The sequence below is a fragment of the Desmodus rotundus genome, chromosome 3, assembly GCF_022682495.2.
Source record: "Desmodus rotundus isolate HL8 chromosome 3, HLdesRot8A.1, whole genome shotgun sequence".
NCBI lineage: Eukaryota > Metazoa > Chordata > Mammalia > Chiroptera > Phyllostomidae > Desmodus > Desmodus rotundus.
Genome location: NC_071389.1, coordinates 95160780 through 95181679, shown reverse-complemented (window position 1 = coordinate 95181679; position 20900 = coordinate 95160780). Strand labels below are relative to the sequence as shown.

Sequence of the window (20900 nt, the reverse complement as noted above, 5' to 3'; positions counted from 1 at the left end):
CAGTGGGGGAGTGAAACAGACTGCCCAACCCAGGGCTCCAGCTCGGGGAAATAAAGCCTCAAACCTCTGATTGAAAACACCCATGGGGGTTGAGGCAGCAGCAATAGAAACACCCAGCCTCACAGGAGAGTTTGTTGGAGAGACCCCCAGGGGCGTAGAGTGTGCACAAGCCCGCCCACTCAGGAACAAGCACCAGAGGGGCCCGGTTTGATTGTGGGTAGCGGAGGAAGTGACTGAAATCCGGCAGAGAGTGGAGCAGGTGCCATTGCTCCCTCGGCCCCTCCCCCACGTACAGCGTCAAAGTGCAGCGACCAGCATTACCCTGCCCTGGTGAACACCTAAGGCTCCGCCCCTATGTAACAGGTGTGCCAAGACTAAAAAAAAAAAAAAGGCCCAAATGAAGAACAGATCAAAGCTCCAGAAAAAATACAACTAAGCAACGAAGAGATAGACAACCTCTCAGATGCACAGTTCAAAACACTGGTAATCAGGATGCTCAAAGAATTGGTTGAATTTGGTCACAAATTAGATGAAACAATGAAGGCTATGCTAAGAGAAACAAACGAAAATGTACAGGGAACCAATAGATGGGAAGGAAACTGGGAATCAAATCAACGGTGTGGACCAGAAGGAAGAAAGAAACATCCAACCAGAAAAGAATGAAGAAACAAGAATTCAAAAAAATGAGGAGAGGCTTGGGAACCTCCAGGACATCTTGAAACGTTCCAACATTGAATTATAGGGGTGCCAGAAGGAGAATAGGAAGAACAAAAAATTGAAAACTTATTTGAACAAATAATGAAGGAGAACTTCCCTCATCTGGCAAAGGAAATAGACTTTCAGGAAGTCCAGGAAGCTCAGAGAGTCCCAAAGAAGCTGGACCCAAGGAGGAACACACCAAGGCACATCGTAATTACATTAGCCAAGATGAAACAGAAGGAGAGACTCTTAGAAGCAGCAAGAGAAAAGAACATAGTTACCTACAAAGGAGTTCCCATAAGACTATCAGCTGATTTCTCCAAAGAGACCTTACAGGCAAGAAGGGGCTGGCAAGAAGTATTCCAAGTCATGAAAGGCAAGGGCCTACATCCAAGATTATTGTATCCAGCAAACCTATCATTTAGAATGGAAGGGCAGATAATGTGCTTCTCAGATAAGGTCAAGTTAAAGGAGTTTATTATCACCAAGCCTTTATTATAGGAAATGTTGAAGGGATTTACCTACGAAAAAGAAGATAAAAAAACATGAACAGTAAAAATGAGAGCAAACTCACAGTTATTAACAACCACACCTAAAACAAAAACAAAAGCAAACTAAGCAAACAACTAGAACAGGAACAGAACCATAGAGATGGAGATCACATGGAGGGTTATCAATAGGGGAGTGGGAGGGGGAGAGAGGAGGTAAAGGTACAGAGAATAAGTAGCATAAATAGTAGGTAGAAAATAGACAGGGGGAGGGTAAGAATAGTATAGGAAATGTAGAAGCCAAAGAACTTATAAGTATGACCCATGGACATGAACTATAGGGGGGAATGTGGGAGGGAGGGGGTGTGCAGGATGGAGTGGAGTGAGGGGGGGATGGGACAACTGTAATAGCATAATCAATAAATATATTTTAAAAATAATAATTTAGCCTTTAACTTTCTTTACTGTGATTACACTAAAATTATCTTGCTTTTAGCTAGCAATATTTAACGTAATAGCCAAAATTGTTAAAAATAATAGAATTTTCCCTTTGACAAATACCATATGATCTCACTTATTTGTGGAATCTAGTGAACAAAATAAACTGAGGAACAAAATAGAACCAGAGACATGGATACATGGAACACACTGACAGCTGTTGGGGGATGGGGACTGGATAAAAGAAGGTGAAGGGATTAGTTGAAGATCATATATGTATAAACCATGGACACAGACAACATTGTGGTGATGGCCACAGGGAAGGTGAGAAGAGGACAGGAGACAAGATGGAGACGAAATGAGGGCATCCATAATAGTGTAAACAACAAAAATAAAGAAAAAATAGAATTTTCTCCTTGATGAACATACTTTTTCAACATGTGAAATAAGCTATTTATAAATAGAACATAAAGCTGGTGACTAAAAAAATAGTGGCTTCTATTACTTCCAGTAACTACTGAATGTAAATTTTATATCAGGTAAATTAGGAATTTCTGAGATTGACCAATAGGACTCTGCAAACATATTTCTCAATGAGTGGTGAGGGTGAAAGCCTATGGGTGCTGAATATGCCAGTCTAATGGAAATCTAACAGCAGTTTTGTGGTTTCTCCATAAATTCATTTTAAAATGGAAACTTATGAGAACTATATTTAAGACTATTTAAGGAACAAAAGTATTTTTTTGAGTGAGATTGCCTCAAAACATCAGTAATTAAAAGGTTGTTTGGAAATTTAAACCTCATGTAATAAAAAAATAATTTAAGAAGCATCTACTATACTAAATAAAATTACATAATGAGAAAAATAATACTTGAAGGACAATTTTTAGCTCATTTGTTTGATGGTAACATATTCACAATTCATTGTTTATAGGGAAATGCAAGAAGTTTTCTAGCCAACATAACTGTGATACATTTTACACAATCGTAAATATGGATGTTCTGTGGCTTATTATTTTGTGTTAGTCATGAGTTTCAATGATATATTGAAAACTCAGAACCCCAAATGCAGCATACAACAGAAAAAAGAAAGGAAGCTATGACCTGTTAAGCATATTATTCTTGTGCATATATTAAATAGGCTGAAATTATAGTATTCACATCTATAAATTTTATTTTATTTTCTAAAGATTTTATTATTTATTTTTAGAGAGGGGAACGGAGGCAGAAGAAGAAGAAGAGAAGTATGGATGTACAAGAGAAACATCAATCAGCTGCCTCTCGCACACCCCCAAGTGGGGATCTGGCCCACAACCCAGGCATGTGCCCTGACTGGGGATTGCACCTGTGACCTTTTGGTTTGCAGGATGACATCGAACCTCCTGTGCCATACCAGGCAGGGCTCTATGAATTTTAGACATAGTACTTATAATCAATAGTGGCTGCCTTTTAAAAGGGTGGGGGGAGGTGATGGTGGTTTCTACAATAAAAATACTGTCAATGGTAGATTTTCAGTGAGCCCATCTCAGCACTGCTGGTCGAGTCCTGAGCTCCAGGCCTGTCTGCCTGATGGTGCTCACTCAGCCTATGAGCCTGGGGAGTAAAGCTGGTGCCTCCTGGCTTGGCTGAATGCCCTACTTCATGCAGGTGGCAACCAAACCCAGCCATGCTTTGTGACTCCTGGTGAGCTCACCGACCTTCTATAAAAATATCTGTAGCTATTGTACTAGGCACATGATACTCCAAAGATTATTAGTATCTTCATTTTCTAGTAGAAAAAACTGAGGCTTGGATACATTCAGTAACTTGCTTAAGATCACATGTGTAGTTGGCTGTTTGAGCTGTGACTTGATTCTGGTCTCTGCAAAACCTAAGGTTTTAACCACACATAAAATAGCACAGAAGGAGTTGGGTATCCTTTTACATGGGAGACCAGATGAAGTGTAGGTGAGGGTCTGTAAGATGACATAAGTTACAGCTTCCCATTCTTTTGTTCCTCCCTGCATCCATAAAGCTAACTAGCATCTCTGGTGCACCTGTTGTGCCATGAATCGAAGGAGCCTCATTGATTACAACAACGTTTAGGATACCTAAATCTAGATAAGGTCAAAATTTGGAAGAGTATAGACTAAAATAAAATCAGGATGTCCTACTGAGAGTGGGGGAGTTATTTGGTATTTTAAAAAAGATGTTTAAATATTTGATTATAATGGAGTTCTCCCCTTCTTAGAGGTCCTGCAAAGGAGAATCTTCAAAAAAAAGTTGCAAAGAAACATCTTATAAAGCAAGACAGGGTCACTCTCTCTTTTAAGGTTTATGGAAAGATTTTCACCAATAGCTATGTCAGGAGAAATAATCTATCTAGATCTCATTTGATGTGCCTATGTAAATAAAGTGAGATTTCTTAAAAAGTCAAGTTTTCACTAATTTCCATATAATGACCTTGTTACCCAAAGTCAAAATGTATTTACACAGTTATATTAAAATGCTTTGAAAATAATTCAGTAATCAGTGTGCAACTGAGTTTGGTTTCTTTTTTAATTGCAGTAAATATTCATCCCTTTAATAATAATTCTTCAAAATATTTTGTTTGATAAAATTGTTTGTGATAATATGGTGTTGAAAAGGTAGAAAACATGATTTAAAAATATTCATTTAGAAATTTGAGATGACTAATTTCAGTGTGCATCATAGATATTAAAACTAATAAGATTGTATTAACATTAAATAGGCTTGATATGAAAGTATAGTTTAATTCATTTAATATTAAAATGTATTTATATTGCATCAACATAAATATTATTATGTATTTCTAATTAAGTTCCATTATAAAAAAGCATAGTAAATTATGAGGTTCTTACTTCAGTGCTAGGTCAACATGTTCATCAAATCCTACAATTTGTTGCCCTTTCTCTATGAGAGTAGTCTTTGCGTTTGTAGATAAAACAAGAATAATTTATTTAGCTGCAAATATTTGTACCCAAATCTGATTGTTCTAGGACATTTTGCTCAAAAGACGTCTTCTCCATAGGAACTCAAAATACATAGATCCCACAGAACCCAAGAAAAGCAAAGCACTGTGAGTCAGGCACTGTGACCAAGACATTGCTGCTGCAGAAGCATCTCCAGGCCCACTCTCACTAAAAACACACTCAGAAAGGTGCACTGAACAGAAACTACTTGTAGACTCATCTTCCCTTCAATATTAATTGCTTCCCTTTCCCAGCACACCACCCTCCACCCCAGTTTCTACCCAACAAGGCAAGACCACAAGATTTGTGTGCCATCAAGGAGTATGCTGGTGCCAGGCTGCAGGTTACTAATGAAGGTGCAAAAGGATGTTATACTTCCTGAACAAAAGGCACTTGCTGAACCATCTGCTCAAATACTAGTGAGAGGCTGATTTCCTGAAATCCATGAAGAGTTGAGAGCTTGCTTTCTGTTTCCCAAACTTATACCCCACTAATCAATATATCCAAGAACTTGGTTCCCAAGATAGAAGTAACCAACCACCAAACCAACAAAAATCCACTGTAAAAAAAATATTTTCATTGATTCTAAAAAGAGAGGCCAGGGGTGGAGGAGAGAGAGAAAGAGAGAGAGAGAGAGAAAGAGAGAGAGAGAGAGAAAGAGAGAGAGAAGAAACATTGGTGAGAGCGGGAAACATCAACAGGCTGCCCCCTACATGTGCCCAGAACAGGGATCAAATCTGCAACCCAGGCATGTGCCCCAACCTGGAATTGAACTCCCAACCCCCCAGTGCACAGGACAACACTCCAACCAACTGAGCCACACCAGCCAGGGCAAAAATCCACTTTTAAGAAGGTATTTACAGTCAGCCATTACATATGCCATTTACACTAAGTTTTTAAGAGATAAAATGAGTCCATCATGGGAGTAAATTTTGTGGCTATCTTTTCAAAGAAACAAAAAGGATAAAGGTAGAATTCTGGGTTCGCCCAGTGAGCCAAGTGCCTATCACCTGAATGATACATCTATCAGTACAGATCCTGTGGACTAGATTTCTGAAATTCCCTCCAACTTTAAGACTCTAAAAAGTCAGAAGAGTGGATCTCAAAGTGCAGTTCCATCAGTTAGCATGACTTAAAAAGCTGTCAGAAATAAAAATTCTTGCCACCTCCAACTACTCAGAAATTTTAGGGGTGGGCGCAGGTGATCCCTCCCCCCCTTTTTTTTTGAGAGAGCGGGAAAGATCGATTTGTTGTTCCACTTATTTATGCATTCATTGGTTGCTTCTTGTACATGCCCTGACTGGGGATGAAACCTGCAACCTTCGCATATGAAGAGGACACTCTAACCAACAGAGCTACTTGGCCAGACTCAGGCATCCCTTTTAAAAAATGTGGTAGTCAGCAACCGGCATGGCCCCCAATGATCAGTACCTGGTATTCACATCTTTGTGTAGTTCCATGTCAGAATAATGAGGCTGACTTGGACAGCAAACAGAAAGTAGCCAATGTGATAGTTTATAACACCATGAAAAGTACTGTGGCCTCCTCCACCCTTGCTCTCTCTCTTGGATCCCTTGCTCTAGGCAGCCAACTGCCATGTTGTGAGGAGACTCAAACATTCAAGCAGCCCTGTGGTCAGGTCCATGTGGCCTCTGGCCAACAGACATTGTATAAGCAAGCCACCTTGAAAGCAGGCTGGCTGGCCCAAGGCTAAATAAATAGCTTGACTACAACTGTCCTGAGATACTAAGCCAAGTTATCCAGCCAATCTGCTCTCAAATTACTAACCCACTGAAACTGTGTGAGATAAATGCTTATTGTTCTTTTCAGTATCTGAGTTGGGGGGTAATTTGCTTCGCAGCATTAGGTAACTAATATATAATCCCTCTGGCTGATTGTGGTAAGTGCTAAACTCTGAGAACCACTGAGCTAGAACATTCATTCATTCTCCAAATAGTAATTTTTTTGTACTTACTGTGTGTGCCAGACAAAGAGCAGGAACCTAGATCTCCACGTCTTCTGCTCTTTTCCTTTACTGCACTTATCATGGTTTGTGTATTTATGCGCATGCACCTACATAATGTCTGCCACCCACTGCACCGTCAGTTGTGGGAGGCAAGACCCTTGCCTGGCTTCCTCACAACCATAGCCCTGGGACCCAGCCTGTGCTTGGCACATAGGAGGTGTTCAACTAATACCCACTTGTGGATGCTGTTTCCCCTCCACCTTCACTGCCTTCCTCCTACACAATGAATTCAGGCCCCAGGATCAGACCTCTAAATAGTACCTAACATTACATTTAAGGGGCCAGGTGTGTCCCCCTGGGAATCTAACAGCCACTGGCTAAATTTCCATAAAAAGAAATGTTTTTTTGTATTCAGAACAGTCCCTCTAGTCCCTTTTAGAATCCCTCTACTCTGCACATGCAGGTTCATAAACTTGTACTGGGAAAATGTGTGCAGTGGGTTTAGAGACATAAGATTAAATGGGAGACAGTTTCACAGCTGAATGAGCAGCACTTCAATGAAGAAAAGGAGTTATCTGCTTTGTTTCTAGGTGGAGCCCTGTGCTAATCAGCAAAGCAGAAAGTCAAGGGGCTGCCACGGAGCTCTTCTCTGATGATGAGTGTCTGCTGACCTGACCATGCACCTGGCCAAACCCCCAACCATGCACAGGAAAACAGCCGAACCTCGCCGATGGGCTCGATGATGGCATCTTTTGTTCAGTAACTGACATCACCGGTTAGACTGTTTGGAAATGATGAGGTGGTGAGACAACAAGTCAACAGCTTTTCAACATGACCTTAGAACACGAAGGGACATTTGGAGAACACTTTTTGATAAAAGAAAAAAGATTCATTGATCTTTAAATATTCTTCTGGCAGATACATTAAGATGCAGGTGACATCATTTTACTAATACATGAGAATGTCAGATAAATTATAGAATGGACTCTGGTTCTGGCATGTTTCTGAACAAGATCAACGAAGAGGTAGAAAGGTTGTAACATCAGCAGGAGAGTCAGAGGATGACGGAGCTCTGCTGGACACAGCTTGCTCAGGCTGTATCTCCTGCCCATCTTCAGTGAGGGGCTCACAGCGAGATATGACTGGGACAAGAGTGGCATGTGATGTTAGTGATGTCAGGCCATGCCTTCTACACACATGCATCCCCACAGACCCCAGCTTGCCCAGTGGGAACTTAATGATGCCTTATCAACTCTCTCTTTTTCATTCCTTTATGAGTAGCAAATTTAACAGTGCTGCATGCAGAACTTTCTGTGATGATGGAGATGTTCTCTGTCTGCACTCCCAATACAGCAACCACTGGGAGCACATGGCCCTGAAACCTGAAATGAGGCTAGTGACTCTGAGGAATTGAAGCTTTCCTCTTATTCAGTCCTAATTGATTTAAATGCATATAGGCATTTATGGCTAATGGCTGTCATGCGGGATAGCATATTGCTACAAAATAATAACAACTGCAGATTGGTCCACTAACTTATCTTTTCAAAGGTTTTATTACTTGCATTTCTCACATGAGCATATGGAGGCTCACAGGATTAAGCAACTTGCTCATAATAAGGAAGCTAGTAAATGGTAGAGAAGAATTCACACTCAATCTGTCCAACCCAATGACATTCTTATAAAGCATCAAACTACAATCCCCCTTTTCCATGTATAAGAAGCCTTAAAGGCAAGTATCAGCTCTGAAAATTCTGAATTCTCAGTAAATAGCTATGGAAGGAAGCTGGCTTTATATACACGATGGCATGATTAGTTTCAACAAAAACAAATGGGACAAATTTTCCTCCAGCTATGACTAACTAACCTGAATATTTCAAATGACATCATAATAAGTATATCTATCAGGCCCTCACTGTGCCCTAAAACTTTTGCTCTAACAAATACTAGCCAAATGACTTCATGAGAAGGCAACAATAAGAAAAAAGATTTACAAACTTGTCATATCCTATTATGCTGTCTAAGCATTACATTATTCTAGTCTGTTTACCCTTTGTTGATAAACTAGATTATCCTGCCCCCCCCCCCGCCCCCCAAATCAACAGGATGCAATGGAACTGCACAAAAGATAAAGAGCTTAAGATTTTAAAATAGTGATTTAGAAATAAAGAGTGTCAAAGGCATGACTTTGAAAATCAAGAGGGGGGAGCCATGCTTAAGGAAAATAATATGCAGAGTCATAATGTAAATTCTGTCTTGAATTCTGCAAAAAAGTCACATTATTACAATAATCTTGTTACGTAAAATCTATTTCTGGAATACTCTAGTGGTGAGAGCGTATAAGGTGCTAGAATTGGTCTTGTCAAAGCCTAGACCGACAAACCTGGCACTATGCTGTGGCCACATACTCAGCTGTCCAGCCTGGCTTCACATCGGCAATGTGCACAGAGATGGCTGAGGTGGGGTCTATGTGTCCCCGCCTTGGATCTAATAGGACCTTAAACGCTCTGACCCACAGAGCACAGCACAGTGATGCTATGCACGTCTCCAGGCTTCGCCTTAAGAAATTGGCAGCTTCTATTTCCTATCTTTGGAACACTTGCCAGGAGACCATGTAATCAGTCCAGTTACTCTGAGACCACCATATAAGAGACCATATGCATCCACAGGTGGAGAGTCCCAGTTGTGCTGAGCCTCCTGGCTGTCCCTGCCAAGGGGCCAGATGTGGGAGTGAAGCCATCCACTGACACAGCTGAATATAACCAAGTGACCCCCATCAATGTCTGTGGAACGATAGAATTGCCCAGACAAGCCAATCCTGACCCACAAAATCATGAGAGAAAATAAAATAGTTCTTGCTTAGACCTTGGAATTTTGGTATAGGAGGTTCATAGCAACAGAAACTGGAACAGAATGTTTCTTTAGTTAGTCTATTTTCCCTCTAAAACCACTTATTAATTGCTCTTATTATATAACATGAATGTGTATTAAGTATCAGGCCTAACCCTCCCTGTGTACCCAATCTTCCCAATTTTCATATATACCTACCAATAAAGCCAGAAGATGGTGGGTTGGGCTGAATCTTCTCCTTAGTGTTCTCTTGGATAATGTCCCAAAGCTGCCATATAAATTTAGGATGAAGAATGTAAAATGGCTGATTTGGGTTTCTCTGACGATGCTGGACATATGGAGTGAACAGGTTGTAATCTGGCTTCTTGTACCACTAAGAGAAAAAAAATCAACACAATCAAGTACTGAGGACCACACTGTGAAAAGGGCACAGGGCAGCAACCAGGAGGGAGGGATTCAGAGGTAGAGGAGGGATTGAGTACAAAGAGAGCAGCAGGGTTCTAGCCCCAAGGGACTGACATTATTCTTTAGTAAAGTGTGGGAGAGGGCTAAGGCAGCAGTCAGCTGACTTTCTGAAAAGGACCACATAATAAGCACGTTTGGCTTTTTGGGTATACAGTCTCTGCGACAACACTCAACTCTGCCTTTGTACTGGGAAAGCAGCCACACAAGATACAAAATGAATGGCATGGCTTTGTTCCAATAAACCTCACGTTACACACAAAAAAATTCAAGATGGATTAAAGACTTAAATATTAGACCCCAAACCGTAAAAATCCTAGAAGAAAACATAGTAAAATCTCAGACATTGCTCACAGCAATATTTTATCTGATATATCTCCCCAGGCAAGGGAAACAAACAAAAAAATAAACTAATGAGACTACATTAAACTAAAAAGTTTTTGCACAGCAAAGGAGATCATCAATAAAATAAAAAGACAACCCATGGAATGGGAGAACATATTTGCCATACATTTGATAAGGGATCAATATTCAAAATTTATAAACACCACCAAACAAACAATTCATTTAAAAAATTGGCAAAGGACTTGAATAGACACTTCTCCAAAGAGTATATACAGATGGCCAATAGATATATGAAGAGATGCTCAACATCACTAATCATAAGAGAAATGCAAATTAAAACCGCAATGAGATATTACCTCACACCTGTCAGAATCGCTATCATCAATAAATCAACAAACAACAAGTGCTGGTGAGGATGTGGAGAAATTTCCACCTTTTGCACTGTTGGTGGGAATGCAGATTGGTGCAGCCACTGTGGAAAGCAGTATGGAGATATCTCAAAAAATTAAAATTGGAACTGCCTTTTGATCAAGTGATCCCAGTTCTGGGAATATATCAAAAGAAACCCAGAACACTAATTTGAAGGAACATAAGCACCCCTATGTTCATTGAAGCATTATGTACAGTCACCAAAATATGGAAGCAGCCCAAGGGTCCATCAGTAGATGAATGGATAAAACAACTATGAGACATTTACACAATGGAACTCTACTCAGCCGCAAAAAAAGAAGAAATTTTTACCCTTTGCGACAGTATGGATGGACCTGAATAACATTATGCTAAGTAAAATATGTCAGTCAGGAAAGACAAATACCATAAGATTTTACTTATATGTGGAATCTAATGAAGAAACTGAACTAAAAAGAAAATTACGGGCAGACTTATAGATGGAGATCAGGATGACAGCTCTGGTGGGGGGAGGTTAGGGGGTGGAGGGATTGAGCAAAAAGGAAGAAGGACTCATGGACATGGACAACAGTGTGGTGATCAGGGGGGAAGGGGATGAATGGGATTAAATGGCAATGGAAAAAATACATTTTTTAAAAAAAAGCTTTGCCCTGGCTGGTGTGGCTCAGTGGACTGAGTGCCAGCCTAGGAATCAAAGGGTTGCTGGTTCGATTCCCAGTTAGGGCACATGCCTGGGTTGCGGGCTAGGTCCTCAGTTGGGGGAGCACAAAAGGCAGCCACAAACTGATGTTTCTCTCCCTCTATTTCTCCCTCCTTTCCCCTCTCTCTGAAAGTAAATAAATAAAATATTAAAAAATAAATTTAAAACAAGCTTTACTTAAAAAACCGGGTCAGATTTGGCTCATAGCTGTAGTTTGCTGACCTCTGGGCTAAAAAATAATGTTTTCCAAATCTAATCTATAGTGTCAAAACAAATCTGTTAAAGCCTAGGCCTGAGGTTGTGGTTGGGAAGATTGATGGGTGGGGCACAAGGGAACTCTCTGGAGTGATTAAAAAGTCTATTTCCTAATTGTAGTGGTAGATACATGACTATATGTATTTGCTAATACTCATGAAAACATATACTTACATTGACTGTACATAAATTATGTTATGAAAAAGTAAACTATAGGTTGGTTTTAAAAAATGTTTGCAGAAATGTCTCAGGTGACACTATGAAATGGAATTTGGAGAAGGTGTCGGGGGACAGGTTCAGCTTGAAGGGCTCAGGCCATTTGCTCCCTTCAAACAGATTCTCTAGTCTCCTGTAATGTCCCAAGGAATATACCAATACTGAATGTGTTCTGTTTTAAAAATGTTGAGAATGACTGGCCAGATCATCTTAAGTGAACTATGGCCCCAACCACTGAGGCAGTGGGAAGGGAGCCAGAGGAGTGTGGACTTGCTTCTCTATTCCTCCCAGGCCTGACACAGAGGTATTGGAGGACAGGCCCCACAGGGCAGTAGCCTTGTCACTCAGATTCAGCACCACCACCCATGGGATTGGACAGCTCTGGGCCTTGGGCTTGGATGCTTCCAACAGCTAGAAGCTTTTGGTCTGTCCTCAAACAGTAAGAAAGCTATCAGAACTTAAAGACAGAGAATCTCAGGCTGGGAAGGAAGCTGAAAAGTTCAAATACCCATTTGATACTTGATTCTCAACAGAGGGTACATATGAGAATCAATCAGGCTTTCTCAAAAAACATACATTAATGCTGAATGCTACATTTCTAGAAATGGGGCTTTGACAGATACATTTGAAAAATACTCTGCAGGTGGTTTTGATTTGCAATCCTGGTGAAAGCTGGTTAGTAATCAGCTAGGTAAAGGCCCAACCTCAGTGTTAAAGTGAGCATAGACAGAACACTCCTTTCACCCTTGGACAGCTCTCTTAGAAAGCTGCCTCTTGCTGGAGCCACGATTGGTTCCACCTGACAAGACTGCATTCTCTCGAGTCATAGCAGAACAGTTGGAAAAGTTCTCACTGGCACAGCTGACAGCATCTTTCACAAGGCTAAATAACCATCCATCTTCCCAGCCCTCTTAAAAAACCACTGACACTGGCTTTTCATCCAAGGTTTCACCAAAAGTAATTAGCTGCTTGTTTAGATAGGCAATGATTTACCAGAAAGTCATGCATATAACTTGCTTACATTTTGATGGCTAGGAATAATTTTGTTTATGCTCTATCATGAGATTAAATAGGTATAGAAGCTGGAGCCAAAGAGGGACACACTCAAGGAAAGCCTGTAACACATTCATTTAAATAATAATAAGCTGTTGATACACAGGCTTTAGATTTTTCTTGCCAAGCACTTCCAATTTATTTCAAAAGGTCTTATAACTTCTTGGAAGGTGATGTAACCCGATCATAATGGGAACATTTTCAGTTGAATCAGCCCAACCTCCAGCATAACTAGGAATTTCTGGACATTTGGACATTTTACATTAAAAAAATACCCTGCAAAGCAAAAGCCCCCTTTAGACAGACAATGTTCACCAAGTATGCTGCTGGGAGTAGGTATCAAGATGGTGTGGATACACGGGTATTTAAACAGCAATCACAATCAGTTTCATTATCTCTATCAAAGCTTAATCTTTGACTTGCCTTCCTGAGTAATTAGTCAAAGGCACCTTCTGACCATTAGGGTTAGGATACAGGCAACAAAAGGAAAACTTACCAGGTTAAGATTTGCAGAATAAGGAGCGGGGTCCCAGGCCACCAAAATGACATCTTTATACAATGAACTTTCAATGAAGTGATGGTTGGGGTTGGTCAAAATCTGCAAACACATAGAAAAATCATTTCAAAGCAAGTGCTTGTTTCTTCGAAATCATATTTTAAAAACAAATGGAATTTTTTTCCTTGTTCTGACTCATTTTAAAAACATTCCTCAGACTTTGTTTTCTTCTGGGGGAGGAAAGAGAGGCTGGCATCCCCTGCTAACACACTTAAAAGAAATGTTTGGGGAAATGAAATTTTTAAAAAATCTACCAGTTCTTAACATTTTTACCAAGCACTGCACTCATATCTATGGTTTCAAATCAGCTCCTGAAATATATAACCCCCCTGCTAATTTAGGCCCCCACAACCTCTGCAGCTGCCATCATAAGTAATTTGGAGAGAGAGTGGCAGGTGGGGACAAACTTGAGTTACAAATGTGTCTCCAGAGCACCAGCCTCGGGACAAATGGGACACAGTGAGCCAGTCAACCTGAGTCAGCCCTGGTATGACTGTTATCCCTCTGTGGTCCTATCTAGTCCTGGATGAGTTCTGCAATCTCACCTGCCAATCATCTTTTTTTAAAGTACAATTTTGGGAAAAAAATTATGTATTGTCTTCCTCAGTTTTAAGGTGAAATTTTTTACAGTTTTTTCCTCATATTTTAATGTCTCTTAAGTTAAAGTGTATCTTAGAGGTGACATCTATTTAATTTGATGGGATTTATCATCTCCTCTCTGAAAAGCTGTTATTAAATGAATGGTGAATCTTATAATCAATGGCATCTATAAAATAAGGAAATACAGTAACTTTTTTTTACCTTGCTGTATGCCGCTTGGATCAGGGTAATAGGCAGAAATCTAATCTTTTGTTCTGCAAGCAATTCATCATAAATCGTTTATCACCTCATATTTTTCTATACACTTTGAAACTCTAGCAATTGTCGTAGTTTGTTTTAATTTTGCCACAAGTTTGGAAAACATTAAGAATACAAAGAATAAAGATATTTTCAATTCAGCAATCCATTTTAATTTTTAAAATTTTTAAATAACAGACTAAAGTTTTCAAGCTACCATATTGACCTTAAATTTTGTATCTTTGCTTTTCTCTCCTTCACCCCCTGCCTTCTCATGGCCACAACAACTTCTAAGTTTAACATCTTTTTAAGTCCACAGAATGAAACATGATAAGTCTAAGAATACCTACACACACATACACACATAAATATATATATGAATGTATATGAATATATATATACAGATTTTCCCTTTGATCTTACTCATTTTTCCTGTTCACGTCACACATGAATTCCCATTTCTCTACCTTTTTTCTTCATTAATTCTTTATAATCACAAGACCCATAGAAATAAAGATCATGATCATTACCCAGTTGGGTAATTTCTTTTCAGTCATCTAGTTAAACTGTTTACCTATAGAATGCACACCCATGAAACATTCCATCCATCTTACCTGGGAATTAATGATGCGCACAGTGGTTTTATTTCCAACATCTTTCTCATAGCCACGTGTAGGAGCAGCGTTAAATCTCAAAACTGCATCATGAGAGTCTAAGGGCACATAAGTGACAAACTCACTTTTTTTTCTGTAGAATAAACATAATCTAGCATAATATCTTAAAGCAAATCTTTCAATATCTGAAGTTAATTAGACACCGACAATTAAGAGATCCATACTCGTTTTTCAGTACTCTATTTGTTTAGAATGAAATCCTGCCTATGGGCAAATCAACACGGAAATACAGAGAGACTCACTAACAATCCTACATCATTTAAGTTATATATAGATACTCAGGGGTTCACAATTTTTAAAAGGGGTGTGCTTTTTGCAGCCATTCTCCTAATGATTCCAAAACATTTTGAAGATGGAATCTAGGGGAACAGGCAAGGATGCTATAACCAGGCTGCTCGATGGTGGCTTCTCACTGCTTCTAGATGGAGGCTGCTCCTAGTTCTTCTAATGATGCTGCCTGAACCAAGATCAAGTGCGTCTCTCACACAGTGAGAGCCCCAGCCTTCAATGCAACTTTACCACTTCTGTGCATCTTTACATACTGCTGCTGACAATGCCAAGCAGACCCACGTGAGAGCAATCTTAGGACATTTTCTGTTTCTAGCAATGGCCTGACTTACTGCCTCAACAGGAGGAAGGGAGAAACCACCAATGGTTCAGCTGCCAAGCTTATTTATGATCCATGAGGGCAACCTTGGTTTATAAACTTTCAACTGCAACCTAAGTCTATGTCTCTCTTCATTTGACTTGACAAAGTTTCTCAACTTCTCCAAGGTCCCGAAAACAAGACTTCATATTGTGGAGGCTGACAAGGGAGACAAGAGCTAGTGGAAGAGGGAAGCGGGCTCACCTGACTATGGGATGAACATGGGAGATATGTTCTCTTGCCACAAAGCAGTCTACATATTAGGTTGGCCAAAAAGTCTGTTTAGTTTTTTTCCACAAAATAAAAGACATATTTTTTATTTTCACCAATACCTTTATTGATGTGGGTATTTTGAGTATGTTGGCTACTCCCACATGGTATAATGCTGCTGCTCTCAATTTATGACTGAATTTGATTACCATCAGCTCATGCACCTATGGAGCATCGTCCTGGGAGAAATCTCCAGCACAAAACTTTGCAAACCACTTTTGACACATTCCATCAGTCACATCACCTTCTTTGTACACTGCACAAATCTTTTTATGTCTTTCAGTTGCACTTTTACTTTTCTTGAAATAATGAAGCATAATATGCTGAAAATGTTGCATATTTTCTTCCATCTTCAATATTAAAATGGCTACACAAAACTTCAGTTTTTTTTAAATGCATGCTGATATGACAGCTGTCACAATACAATCAAATGAAATTGTTTCAAATGAAGTTAAAGAGAAATAAGTGCTACTACAGCCATCTTATGGAAAAAACCAAACAAACCTTTTGGTCAACCCAATAAATACATATGTCTTGAAATTTCCTGTACCAGCTCATAGGTTTCTCAAAAACCAGCCTGAAACCAGAGTTAATCAGCAATAAGGGAATTCCCATGGGTATGTTTAGCTTTAAAAATTCTATGTACATTTCAAGTTTAACTTGGAGAAATGAAAACACTTATTTATGAGAATAAGAAGTGAAATTATTCATTTGTGATTTGCCAAACAACCCTGTGGGTACATGCCACACTTACGGTGACCACACTCCACTCAAGTCACTAAAGCAGTTTGCTTTTTGCACTTGAGTCCTGCTGTCCCTTCCTGGGGCACATCCTTGTGAGAGATCTTGCTGCTCCCTAAGTACTAGAAGCTTGGCATGGGTGTCACCACTAAAACTGCATTACAAAAGGTGCCTCTCTATACAAGCACTGAACTCAGAAGAATTCAAATTCCAGATTTGAGCACCAAATCGATACACTTCTGGGACACATAATAATGCATACAGGATACCTGGCTATGTCGTCAAAAGGGGAAATTTTGCAACAGTCAGCAAGCTATTACCTGCCACCAATTTTAGTAAATAAAGCTGTACTGTAACACAGATACATTCATTTATTTATCTATTGTCTCTAAAGGCTGATTTGAGTTGTGAGACCCTATGGCTCAAAGAGCCTAAAACATTCACCACCTGTCTCTTAAAAACAAGAAGCTTGCCACTCTCCAGATTCTTATTTTTTGTTTTCAGGACCCTTTTACATTCTTGAAAATATATGACAACTCAAAGACATTACATTTATTTGGATGGTATCTATCAATATATACTATATTAGAGTGTAAAAAAACAATTGAAAGGTTTATAATTTAAAATAACATTTGTTATTAAAACACATTAATGAGTGACTTTTTAGAAGACTGTTGATTTCTCTCAGTTGCTTCTGCATCCAATCTGCTGCAATGTATTGCTTTAGTTGAAGTATACGAAGACTCAGATGTATCACTGAAAATTGAAGGAATATTTGAAGTCTTTCCAGATTACTAGGAATTCTTCTTTCTTTTTTTTGTACTTTTTTAATTTTTAAATGTATTTTATTGATTATGCTATTACAGTTCTCCCATTTCCCCCCTTTATTCCTCTCCACCCTGCACACCCCCTCTCACCCGCATTCCCCCACTTTAGCTCATGACCATGGCTTGTATATATAAGTTCTTTTACTACTACATTTCCTACACTATTCTTAACCTTCCCCTGTCTATTTTTCTACCTACCATTTATGCTACTTATTCTCTGTACCTTTTCTCCCTCTCTCCCCCTCCCACTCCCTTATTGATAACGCTCCATGTGATCTCCATTTCTGTGGTTCTGTTCCTGTTCTAGTTGTTTACTTAGTTTGCTTTTGTTTTTGTTTTAGGTGTGGTTGTTAATAACCGTGAGTTTGCTCTCATTTTACTGTTCCTATTTTTTATCTTCTTTTTCTTAGATAAATCCCTTTGACATTTCATATAATAAGGGCTTGGTGATGATGAACCCCTTTAGCTTTACCTTATCTAAGAAGCACTTTATCTGCCCTTCCATTCTAAATGAAAGCTCTGCTGGATACAGTAATCTTGGATGTAGGTCCTTGCCTTTCATGACTTGGAATACTTCTTGCCAGCCCCTTCTTGCCTGTAAGGTCTTTTTTGAGAAATCAGCTGACTGATTTCCCTACAAATGGAACTCTTTTGTAGGTAACTGTGTCCTTTTCTCTTGCTGCTTCTAAGATTCTCTCCTTATTTTTAATCTTGGGTAGTGTAATTATGATGTGCCTTGGTGTGTTCCTCCTTGGGTCCAACTTCTTTGGGACCCTCCAGGCTTTCTGGACATCCTGAAAGTCTATTTCCTTTGCCGGATTGGGGAAGTTCTCCTTCATTATTTGTTCAAATAAGTTTTCAATTTCTTGATCTTCCTCTTTTCCTTCTGGCACCCCTATGATTCGGATGTTGGAATGTTTAAAGATGTCCTGGAGGTTCCTAAGCCTCTCCTCATTTTTCTGAATTCTTGTTTCTTCATTTTTTTCTGGTTGAATGTTTCTTTTTTCCTTCTGGTCCACACCGTTGATTTGAGTCCCAGTTTCCTTCGCATCACTATTGGTTCCCTGTACATTTTCCTTTATTTCACTTAGCATAGCTTTCATTTTTTCACCTAATTTGTGACCAAATTCAACCAATTCTGTGAGCTTCTTGATTACCAGTATTTTGAACTGTGCATCTGATAGGTTGGCTATCTGTTCCCTGCTTAGTTGAATTATTTCTGGAGCTTTGATCTATTCTTTCATTTGGGCCATTTTTTTTTTTTGTTTTTTGTCTCGGCCCGCCTGTTAGGTAGTAAGGGGAGGAGCCTTATGCGTTCACCAGAGAGGGGTAACCCACCTCACTTCGCTGTGATGCTGTATGTGGGGGAGGGGTCAGAGAGGGAACAATGGCACTTGCTCTGCTCTCTGCTGGATTTCAGTCACTTCCCTGGCTACCCACAATCAAATTAGGCCCTTCTGGTGCTGATTCCAGGGTGGGTGGGCTTGTGTGCATTCTAGGACCCTGTAGGTTTCTCCAACGAACTCTCCTTTGAGGCTGGGAATTGCTCCCACTACTGCCTCAACCCGTACAGATGTTTTCAATCAGAGGTTTGAGGCTTTATTTCCCTGTGCTGCAGCCCTGGGTTGTGCGGTTTGTCTTGCTCCCCAGTTGCTCCTACTGGTTTATCTGTACGCAAATGAGAGACCACCTGCTCCCCCAGCTGCTGCCTCGCTGGGCTTGGAAGCCACAGCCTTGCTGCGAGTCCTCTCTGCCTGGCTGCCTGTCTCTGTCCCCCTACCGGTCTGGATGAATGTTTCTTCTTTAACTCCTTGGTTGTCAGACTTCCATACAGTTCGATTTTCTATCAGTTCTGGTTGTTTTTTGTTTTTAACTTCTTGTTGTACTTCTTTTGGTTGTGTGAGGAGGCACAGTGTGTCTACCTACACCTCCATCTTGGCCAGAAGTTATATTATCTCTTCTTTATGAAGAATCTATCTGATTCTTCACAAAAACTTGGTAAATGCTAGTTTTGTAAAAGGTAGTTGCAGTGAGGAATGTGACAATATCAACACATTTTTCATACTGTTACATCAAAGTCCATTAGTTTGTCTTGTTCTTAAAAGGGGTAATTCAAACATTTATAATTTTGTAACACTGTACAGTGATCATCTGGAACTATCAGTTCAATAAGTGAACCAGATCTCCCAAAATTGATGTATCTTGTTATAAAATAAACCAAACTCCTGTTTGAAAGCCTGAATTTTATCATTGGCAACAAACTATGTTAGTTATTTTCCTAAAAGTGACAGATGCACTTAATTCCTTTTTGAGAGAATATCTGCCAATGCCCAAGACTGAATAAAAGTCTCAGTCACTTGTTTCAAGTAAAACTTGTGTTTCATGATAAAAATTGCTAGTTCTGCTCACAACTCACACAAATGCTTTTCCATTGTGTGTTGGTGTGCAGAGTACTTTTCAAGTTATTTCCCCCTTTGTTTTAAAAACATGGGTACTCACAGACTGAGATTTAATGATACCAACAACTTTTACTGCTTCATCAAGGGCATCTGTAAGTGAAACTGGCACTTTTTTCCCTTGCTGATATTCTTGGAGGTGAAAAATACCATACCTAGTAGAGTTGGGTCCTGCTGCCTTGATTTGTGCTAAGCAGCAGTTTTATCCACCAATGCTTTTGTAACATCAGCGCAAATGTCAACAGTTAATAAAACCTTTGAGTACTATAAAAATAATTTTCACTTTGTGAATCCATAAAAGGGTCTTGGACTCCCGAAGTGTAAGCAAACCATACTGTGTAAACTCGGACCTCAGGCAACCCTGTCTGACAGGGTAGCGCATGAGAAGAGGCTGCAAGTGGTGAGGGAAACTGCAGGCACTCAGAGGCAGTATGTAGGTGCTGCCAGTTCTCCCACTAAACCGTGCTGCTCTCAGACACAGCTCTGTCTAAGGCTAAGGGGAACAAGCCGAGGACCGTAAGCAGTGGCTGCACTTCAAATTAATTAGGCAATTCCAAATTCATTGCATCACTCCTGAAAACTGCACAGCTTTTAAATGCCAGAGTTCACACTAAGGTGTGTCGTAGGCCTTCAAGCAACACCACAAGGCACTTCTGTAATCTAGCTGACCTCCTTTAGAAGTGGTACAAGTCTGAAGAGTTAAAAGGCCAATTTTGTGGCGGAGGCAGAGAGGTAGAGCTGAGGCTGCATGGAGGTAGACGGAAGCTCTTAAGGCTGTCCGTGAGCAGACTCTGGCAAGGTAGGAGGGCAGTGTGGGGAGTTCTAGCTGAGAGTATGCCCATCAGATACACTTTTTTTGTAAACATATGTCTGGCTGTGTGTGCACCACCTTGATAATGAGCCTTAAAAATGAAGCTGTCCATTCACATCTAGAAAAGAAGAAAAGGGACAGCAAGCACAAGGGGAATAAAGTAAAGCACCATTTCCAGAAAAGGCATTTATTTCACTGTGCCCACACCCTTCCCCTCCTTTCCTATACTCATC

At 39.9% G+C, this 20900-nt stretch overlaps 1 protein-coding gene across 1 annotated transcript in view; it reads right to left on the bottom strand.

Moving 5' to 3' along the window:
• The window catches only part of ST6GAL2 (ST6 beta-galactoside alpha-2,6-sialyltransferase 2), an 87118-nt gene that overhangs the window by 16577 nt on the left and 49641 nt on the right, over positions 1–20900 (bottom strand). Inside the window, exons 3-5 of the mRNA XM_053920817.1 lie at positions 14857–14954; positions 13346–13447; positions 9609–9783 (exon numbers count right to left, since the gene is read on the bottom strand). Of these exons, the coding sequence (XP_053776792.1) occupies positions 9609–9783; positions 13346–13447; positions 14857–14954 (375 nt within the window). The remainder of the gene's footprint in view (positions 1–9608; positions 9784–13345; positions 13448–14856; positions 14955–20900) is intronic.